The sequence below is a fragment of the Mauremys reevesii genome, linkage group 1 (assembly GCF_016161935.1).
Source record: "Mauremys reevesii isolate NIE-2019 linkage group 1, ASM1616193v1, whole genome shotgun sequence".
Classification (NCBI taxonomy): domain Eukaryota; kingdom Metazoa; phylum Chordata; order Testudines; family Geoemydidae; genus Mauremys; species Mauremys reevesii.
Genome location: NC_052623.1, coordinates 272,187,058 through 272,195,850, shown reverse-complemented (window position 1 = coordinate 272,195,850; position 8,793 = coordinate 272,187,058). Strand labels below are relative to the sequence as shown.

The 8,793-nt window shown below is 41.6% G+C and overlaps 1 protein-coding gene across 15 annotated transcripts in view; it reads left to right on the top strand.

Annotated features, from left to right (window-relative positions):
• The first annotated feature begins 239 nt into the window (after positions 1-239).
• Positions 240-8,793, top strand: part of UBN2 (ubinuclein 2) — a 111,529-nt gene continuing 102,975 nt past the window's right edge. For 3 of the 15 annotated variants that reach the window (XM_039492329.1, XM_039492327.1, XM_039492309.1), the window contains exons 1-2: positions 240-683; positions 5,936-6,028. In XM_039492329.1, coding sequence (XP_039348263.1) covers positions 240-683; positions 5,936-6,028 — 537 coding nt within the window. Of the gene's footprint in view, positions 684-1,087; positions 1,409-3,635; positions 3,767-5,357; positions 5,376-5,398; positions 5,621-5,901; positions 6,029-8,793 lie in introns of those variants that run through there. The other 12 variants (XM_039492354.1, XM_039492319.1, XM_039492409.1 and 9 more) reach the window with 12 other exon arrangements.

Genomic DNA, 8,793 nt, shown 5'->3' with positions numbered 1-8,793 from the left:
CAACAGCGACGTGGGGCGGTTCGCCCGTGGCCCACGTCGTCTTGCGCATGCGCGGCCTAGCGGCCTGCTTCTATTTATGTGGGGGGGCTCCAAAATGGCGGCTGTGGTAGCAGCGAGGAGAACGTAGGGGGCAGCTCCGATCGGGTGGGGAGGGAGGGAGAAGGAGGAGGAGCCGGCGGGGGAGTGTCGCCGTACGGGTGAGGCGGGGGGCCGGTGAGCGTGGGGGTGGGGGTCGGAGGATGGCGGAGCCGCGCCGGGTGCCGTTCATTAGTCTGGCACCCGTGAGGCGACGCGAGGGCGAGAGCCCGTCCCTGGAGCGCGAGCCCGGGGGCCGCGAGCCGGAGCAGCAGCTATTGCTAGGGCGCGAGGTGGTGCCGCCGCCCGACCAACAGCACGAGCTCTCCCGGCCGGAGCCACAGGCTCAGCTGCCGCGCGAGACCAGCCCGCGGCCGGAACCGCCGCGTGAGACCAGCCGGCCTGAGCAGCAGCGCGAGCCCCCCCGGCCGGAGCCGCAGCCGGCGCAACAGCAGCAGCGCGAGAGCAGCCGGCAGGAGCCGCCGCCGCCGCAGGAGGCGCCACCGCCGCGGCAGACGGTCCGCCTGGAGGTGGTGCTGAAGGACCCAACCGAGGAGAGCTGCGTGGAGTTCAGCTACCCCGAGCTGCTGCTGTGCGGGGAGCCGCGGGTACGGGACCCCAACACCTCCCCGGGGAGCTGCGCACAGCGCTCGCCCCACGCCCTCGGAGCGGGGCCTGCTCCCTCTCCCCGTCCGGCTCACAGCCGGCCGCGCCCGCAGCCTCTCGGCTCCGGCGGCGCAGATAAGGCGCTTGTTACTGAGCGACTTTTAGCCTGGGGGTGGGCCCCGCCGGAGATGGCTCGGGCAGCGCGCTGCTGAGGAGCCCAGTTGCCCAGCTCCTCTGCCGCGTGCCCAGTGCGGAGGACAGGGCTCCATCTCCGCACTTGCTGGCTGGTATCTCAAAAACAAGTCCCCTCCTTAGGCGCCAATATGTTGCCCCAGTGCGTGGGGGAGGCCGTGCTATTATTACGTGCCTCTCCCAGGTCTTTCTCCCCTGTCAGCGGGTCAAGTGTTGCCTTTCCTGCTGTTGTAAGCTCTGCCAAACAGCTGCAGAGTGAAACTGACAGTTCCTGTCAGGTCACAGTTGTCTGCAAGGTTTTTGTCAGCAGGATGAAACTGAGTCAGAGCTGTGTGAAGTTATTGGCGTGGCAAAAGTACAGCGTTAGCAGTAGCTGTGCTGGAGGCATGTGTCTGTAGACTCAGGCTTATTATGAATGTTAGAACTGCTGAAAACTTCACTTAATGGGGAAAAAAACCTGAATTCTTGGGGGGGACCCCAAAACTGGTGGGGTAGACCCCAGAACTCCCCAAGAAAAGCTTCCCATTTGGCACTGGTGAGTGGATTACAAAAAAAATTGTGGATACAACTTCATGGGGAAATAGGCAGCACCTGCTGCTCATCAGAGACCAGCATGTGGAGCAATGCTAAAGTAGATACACTAGGCCTATCCTATTCTTATCAGTTCTTGAGTGTTGAATGCTGCCCATCACCATAACATCTGAGCATTTTTTTGTATAATATGCTGGTAGTAGTGAAGTTGCTAGAGGACTCGTGTAACTTGCTTTTCTTTCTTTTAGTATATAGAAAATTCTTGGGTATTTTTTCTCTTTTTGGGGTGAGGAAAGGGAGTAGCTGACATCATTCCGGTTATGGTGGATATATTGATTACAAAAGGCTTAAATGCCATTGTCTGTAGCACCACTAGACTTGAACATCCAGAGCATTGGGTAGATAAGCCCTGGGTTCTCATTCAAGTGGTACTACAACCTTATATTCTACCCTCCTTGACCTTCTCCTCTGTTTGGAATGAATAACATCACTTTATCCTTGAAATATAGAGGGATTACAGAAAATGAACAACTTAACTCTTAATTATTTCTGTGGGATCTGCTTCCTGTAGTGAGATCTCTTCCTACAGCTACTGTGAGCATACAGTGCCAGTGCAGGCTACTTAAATGGCTGGTCTGCACTTTGGTGGAAATCTGTATATTGCAGGGCTATATGGAATATTACAGTACCAAATTTGTTCACTGTTCCTGTATGAACATTAAGGAGTGTTGGGAGAGGGGGTTGGAAATTGATGTTAAATGTTCAGAGGTTTTGTGTTTGTAGAGGTTGACTTCTTCCCAACTTTTCTTTAGTCCAGTTTTCCCTGAAGGTCTTAATATAATTAATTTTGGTAACATATAATATTCATATCTGGCTGGTAGGTGATAATCTGATATACTTCATTTCCACATCTCTTTCCTCTCTTTGAAAGCAAGAGAGCATGAAATATTAATTTTGACCATCGTTAGTGGTTGTGCTGGCAAGAGCCTTGCCTACACTAAAACAGTTGTATTGCTTTAACTATGCCAGCATAGTTCAAGTGTAAACTTCTGCTCATGTGCATATGAATATACTGTTTTTTAAAGATGCCTACATCAGTATAGCTATTCCTCTAAGAGAATGGGAATAAGCTATACTAGTCTGCGTCCACCCTGGAGTAGTACTAGTATACCTATACTTGTTTAAAAAAAAAACATGCCCCCTCAGTGATTGTTACACCAGTACAACTTTCACATGTAGACCAGTTTAAAAAAAAAATATTGGCAGGTTAGTGGATTTTAGTACCACTGGGATGAGAAGGAACATGTTTCACTTTAGGTATTGGAAAAGACAAGAATTTTACATGCTCTCATGTTTATCAATTCCCTGCAGAGTCCTACTTTATAATAACAGGTCATGATGTCTTCTCTCCCCTGAACAGTGTGAAACCATCAAATGGTGAAATTTTTTTCCATAAAGAACCTCCATCCTTTTGAAGTGGTCCTTTGAGTTTTCATTCCTCCCATCCTCTTTTGAAACTGTTGAACAGTAGAGGCTTAAAAAAGAAGTCTCAAGTTAAAGACAGGAGTGAAAGTATCCTCATTTACTGGAGTAGAACAACAAAGGGGGAAAACACTTAATCCAGCCATATTATAGAGGCACAATTGTACTCCGTAGCTACTAGTATTGAATTTTTCACTTAAAGCAGGGAGATATGAGACGAGAGGGTAGCTCTGCAAGATATAGGGGCCGTAGGCCTTGGGGTGGGGGTAATCTCATTTGGACCTGCTGTTTTTCAGTCTGATACTTCCCACTTTTCTGGATATGTTACAGATGCAATTTTTCGAAGCAAACTAAAATAACGGGGAAATGGCTTTCATGGTGTTAAAACAGAATTGATGACATTTGTCGTGTAGAAGAACCACACTAACATTTTGCCAGTTAATGCAATGAGGGAAATATCCATATTAAATGAGCCTTAAGAATTAACACTCTTATCCTTTATGGCTCTTTCAATAGCATCTCTTTGGGCCTATTTCTTCCTTTCCAGCAGAGATTGAAATTGTTATTGGCACTGTTGGCTTTTTTTTTAAAGTAGTAGTTTTAGCGTTTAGAATTTAGCATAATTTTTAGCAACATATCAGATTTTAAAATAAGATCTTTATATAAACTTGTTGAGTTTTACCCATTACTATTGCACAAAGGAAGATTAGTTTTTTAAAGCTTTTGTTTGCTCCCAACTTGCTTATAAGGAGTTGCTGAACAGTTTGGTGTTGCATAACAAGATAGGGAGTACACCTTTCCATCTTACAATATCTGATAGAACCGGAATAGCCTTAAAGGAATCCCCAAGAGACAGATGATTACGGCAAGAAGTGGAAGGGTATTTCACAGTTTTGTTTTACATATTTCCAAAGGAAGTTATATAACTTTAAAATGTCACTATAATAATTGACCCCTTGTTGCCAGACTCAGTGAAGAGCCCAAATATTTACTGGCCATGAAGAATGAATTCCTCTTTCCAGCCTAGAGATGGGTTTCCCACCCCAAGTAAGAAACAGATGGCCGGTTTACATGGAAGAAATTTATGCTGCCCTTGCTCTGTTTTTCCTCTGGATAGATGGAAAAATTCATTTGTCAGGGCTTTTAGTTTAGTGCTGACAAGATGTGTTCTACTAACTCTAAGGGCTTGGCTACACTCGAAACTTCAAAGCGCTGCCACGGCAGCGCTTTGAAGTGTGAGTGTGGCTGCAGCGCCAGCGCTGGGAGAGAGCTCTCCCAGCACTGCACGTACTCCACCTCCCCGTGGGGATTAGCTTGCAGCACTGGGAGCCGGGCTCCCAGCGCTGCGGCACTGTTTACACTGGCGCTTTACAGCGCTGTATCTTGCAGCGCTCGGGGGGGTGTTTTTTTCACACCCCTGAGCGAGAAACTTGCAGTGCTGTAAAGCGCCAGTGAAGCCAAGGCCACAGTATGAAAGATTGTGGCATGTGATTAGCAGGATGTCTTGGTAAGTTGCAGTAGTAATAGTTGTCCTTAAATGTTAAGAAGCCTGTGGTATTAACTAACAAAAGTGATATAACAATCTAGTGTGGCTTTTAAGGGTCCCAACAGGAGGAAAATTAACCTAGAAATAAAGGGCTGATATATGCCAGTGCAAGATTGTGCTTGTTAAGTTGTTACTTCTGCTGCCAACATTTTGTCTTCATGTAACATTTAACTTAAGTATAAACCAGGATTTTTCTGTTTAGGAATGAAAGTGACCAAGGGGTTAAGTTTAGTTAATCCTGCAGTAAATTTTTTATACCATTACAGAATTTCTTAGATAAGTAATTTCTTCTACCTCTTCTCTAAGCACTTGGTTCAAAAGCCCTGTGAACTTTAGAAATGTGGGCCTTGCAGACCTACTTTACTGAGACCCCATCACACTGAATTAGAGAATAGTTCACAATCCTTCACTGGGCTAGAATTGCAACTAGTTGGTCCTAGGTTGGTCTTCCATGTCCTACTTAGAGAAGGCACTTATCTTTCTGTAAGTTTAGAATGTCGCTAATTTTCTTATCCTGAAGTGCTAAAATAAAACTAGAATAGAAAGACCAGGCTCAGCCAAATTAGTTGGCATCCATTAAGGACTGCATTAGCCTGAAAAAATATTCTGTGGACCATTTTAGTATTTTTTTGTTACAACACCCCCATTCTATAGATGAAATCTTGTCTGAGGAAAGTAATCTGGCTTCCTTTGCTACCCCTTACTCCCAAACAAAAATCTTTGTTCTTGTCTACAGGTCCGTTTTTGTCCCTCTCCCAGTCCTTACATCAGTTTATCCATAGCTGGGTGAAAATGGCTTTTTTGAAACCAGTACCTCTTTCCTGCTTATTTGTACAGTGAGGTCATAATCTCTAGTTTGCATCATCCCTATGGCTGTCATAGCAGCAGATGCGGACAGTGTGTACTGTGACTCCTTATTGTTTGAAGGAGCCAGGAGGAGATGGTGAGAGAATGCAAAGGGAATTACCCTCTTTTCCATTTTGGCTATGCTTTATTGAGTGTCATAGTTCTTTTGCATTGCTTCCATGCTGAAAATATACCAAGTTCATCTTTTTATCATCACAAAATATCACATCCAAATTGTGTTGATAAGCAATAAGGGAGTACCTTTGGTTGGAGGTAATTCTTCCTTTTATTGCTCCTCAAACAGCAGTTCTCTCATGTCTGCCAAATGCTGAGGCTTGCCAGGTAAGATAATTACTTGGGCAAATGGGTATACTGTACCTTGGAATATGCCTGATTTCAGATATGCCAGCAAAAGAGTTATGAACTGAAGTACAAGATAAATGAGTAAAAGTGCAATTGTGTAGCTCTGACTGATCTGAATAGTTCTAACTCCTTTTTAATAGCTATTGGAAGCAGAAAAGTTCATCTGTATTTTTTTTAAGTGAATTCTAACTACTTAGGCTATCAGAACACAACTTGATATTAAATAAGGCTTCATTTCGTCATGTCTTTCTGTGAAACAGAATGAATGTGTAATTTCCACCTCTCTTCTCTCAGAAGAAACCTACCCATTCAGAAGATCCATTTAATGATGAACAACGTGAGCGGTATGAGGTGGAAATGCTGGCCAAGAAATTTGAGGCAAAATATGTGAGTATTTTAGCAGAGCTGCTGTAACACCCCATTTCTTAGTAATAACATTGGATGCTAACGCTTTCAGGTTTTTTTGGGTATGGTTGCTTCTCTGACTTCGCAGCTGCTTCTTATACCTATATCAGTCAAGTTTCTAGTCTTATTTAATTTGCTCGGATTGTAATGGACACACTTTCTGTCTGATAAGGCTATACTAATGAAAAAAACTCAACTAGATATTATCTGTGCCTTGGAACATATTCTTAGGTGAGTTCCCTAAGCAAATACCTGCACCTGTTATACAGTGGTTTGTACTCATGATAGATCTCTCAAGGGAAGAAGTCATTGCACTTCTTCAGTACTGGATGGGAAATCTCAGAGGAAAAACATGTGTGCTTCAGAATACAAGGATAGTGACAATAGATGGTACTCTTCTCTCTATATTTGTACCAGTGATGCAGACCACTCTGCAAGAGGATTCTTTTTCCCATGCTACCATCACAGTCCACTTCTCCTAGCCTTCAGATGTCAGTCATTATTTAATGCCTTTTCTCAGGCAGCTGCCACATCATCAAAAAAAAAAAAACCCAAAAATTCAGATGATGCAGTTCTTTGGATGAAAGAAAAAAAATGTAGGTACTGACCACTGTGGTTATCGTGATTAAGACTATGATTGTGCCATGGGCATTTGTATTAAAAGTCACTGACAGGATGCGGGCAGTAAACAATAAATCACAGAAATGTACATATACTAATTCAGTTTTCACTAAATCAATACAGAAACTTTTAAATTGTCTATTAAACCTTATATAATTTTGACAAGATCTACTGACAAGATTAATTGTTAGAGGGTTAAAATGGTCATTTACTAACAGAGCTTTCCATGATTCTGAAAGCCAAAGCCTGAGCCTCGCTGCCTGTAACTTAGCTTGTTACCCAGTAATGCCCTGCTTGTTACTCACTAACATTGGCCTCAGTAACAGTGCACAAAATGCTATTTTCAACACTTGTACTGCAGACGTTAAAGGAAATAAGTGATTTCTCATTTTTTCTCAAATCTAATGCTTTTATTGGAGTTTTCAAGAACTGTGGACATCTGTTAAAATCACCAAACCGTGACCTCTGTGACAGAATCGTAGCCTTACTCAGGATCTTTTTTCCTAACACTAGTTGCGTGAGCCCTATTTGATATCATATTCTCTCTCTTCCTGAATTGTCATGTAGTAGTATTGGGCACTGTTAAATAGTTGCAACATTCTACCTCAAATGTAGATGCAGCAAGATAGAGCCATACTTGTTTTGGGATGCCTCTATTGGAAAGTGTAATAGAAATTTCAGTCTTGAATGAGTTTTATCCGGCAGCTGCCACATCACAAAAAACTTGCAGGTTGCTGGGGACAAGCACTAAAATAGTACTGAGAGTAATTTGAACAACACTGTAAACAATGTAAACAAGCCAGAGTGGATAAAAGTCAGTGATTTAAAAAAAAAATTTAAATTTAAATCAAAATAATTTTTTCTTTTTAAGTAGGTTGTCATAATTTCACATATGTAAAGGCCTAAATTTACTATGATCTATTAAAATCACTTAAAAATATTAAGTAGTATATTTGGTGCTGAAATTTTCAAGAAAGTCGAACCACTGAAGTGGGGGAAGTCATGGGCTAAGCACCTGGAACCAGAGTCTGACAGCAGTAACTGCTGCTGCAGAGAATATTTTTCATTTCAGTTAATTCAATTAGTTTAGTTCAATGAATAGTTCATTCAGAGTTGAAAAACTGGGAATGGAAAAGAAGGAAAGCTTGTTTTCTTTTTCAAATGTGTGAATAAAAAGTAGGCATGAGAGGATGAGATCTGCTAGTTCTAAAATCTTGAAGGATATGGTGACCAGAAACAATCACTTTAATTTACTAATTGCAGATATTCTTTGTTTAATAAATGTGAGTTTTAAATGCAAAAGTTCTTTTGATTAAAATTGTTTCTTGTGTCTAGCATCTTTTAAGGTAATTATATTAACTAATAAAAAAAACCTAAATGCTGTTGTGCATTTTTCTTTGATTTACAATTTCAGTCCAAATAGAACTTGACAGAAATCATAAGTAAAAATTAATAATCTAGTGAATAAGAAATCACCATCTACTAACTTTAAAAAATTCAGAATCCAAATAAATATATGTTAAGCTATGTAATTGCTTAAATAAATGTGTATAGAGTATACTCTTCTGGTTAGTAAAAAAAAATTACTGAATTTAGTGTGAAAACTACGTTTAGTTGCAAATAAGCATGTTTGAAATGGTTACCAATGAATGAGGCGCAGCTTTTTCTTTAAGAAAATAGCTAAAAAGTACAAATGCAAAGCATGATTAAAATCAGTTGTTTAAATCAACGTTCCCTGCTTGGTAATTCAAATCATGATTAATTTATTTGAATTGCTTTGATTTTTAAATAGTCCACCGTGAAAAAAGCTTCCACTAATAAATGCCAAAGTAGAAACCAAGAGATGTTAGATAAGACCACACCCAGTCAGCTTCTTAAATTCACATGGATAGTCTTAGATGATAAATTGATCTGGCAATAAAAACAACTTAATCATTGTATTTAGAAGACTTCAGTATCCAGGGCTGTTAGTGTAGTGCCTTTCACTAGCAAAAATACATTTGGTATTAATGTTCCTATGTAAACTGATTTTTCTGACTTCTCTGGAATTTTTCCTATCAAAAAGGCAAGTTTCTTTAATAGGATAAGAAACATTCAGTCTATGATATCAATATATTATACAGAGA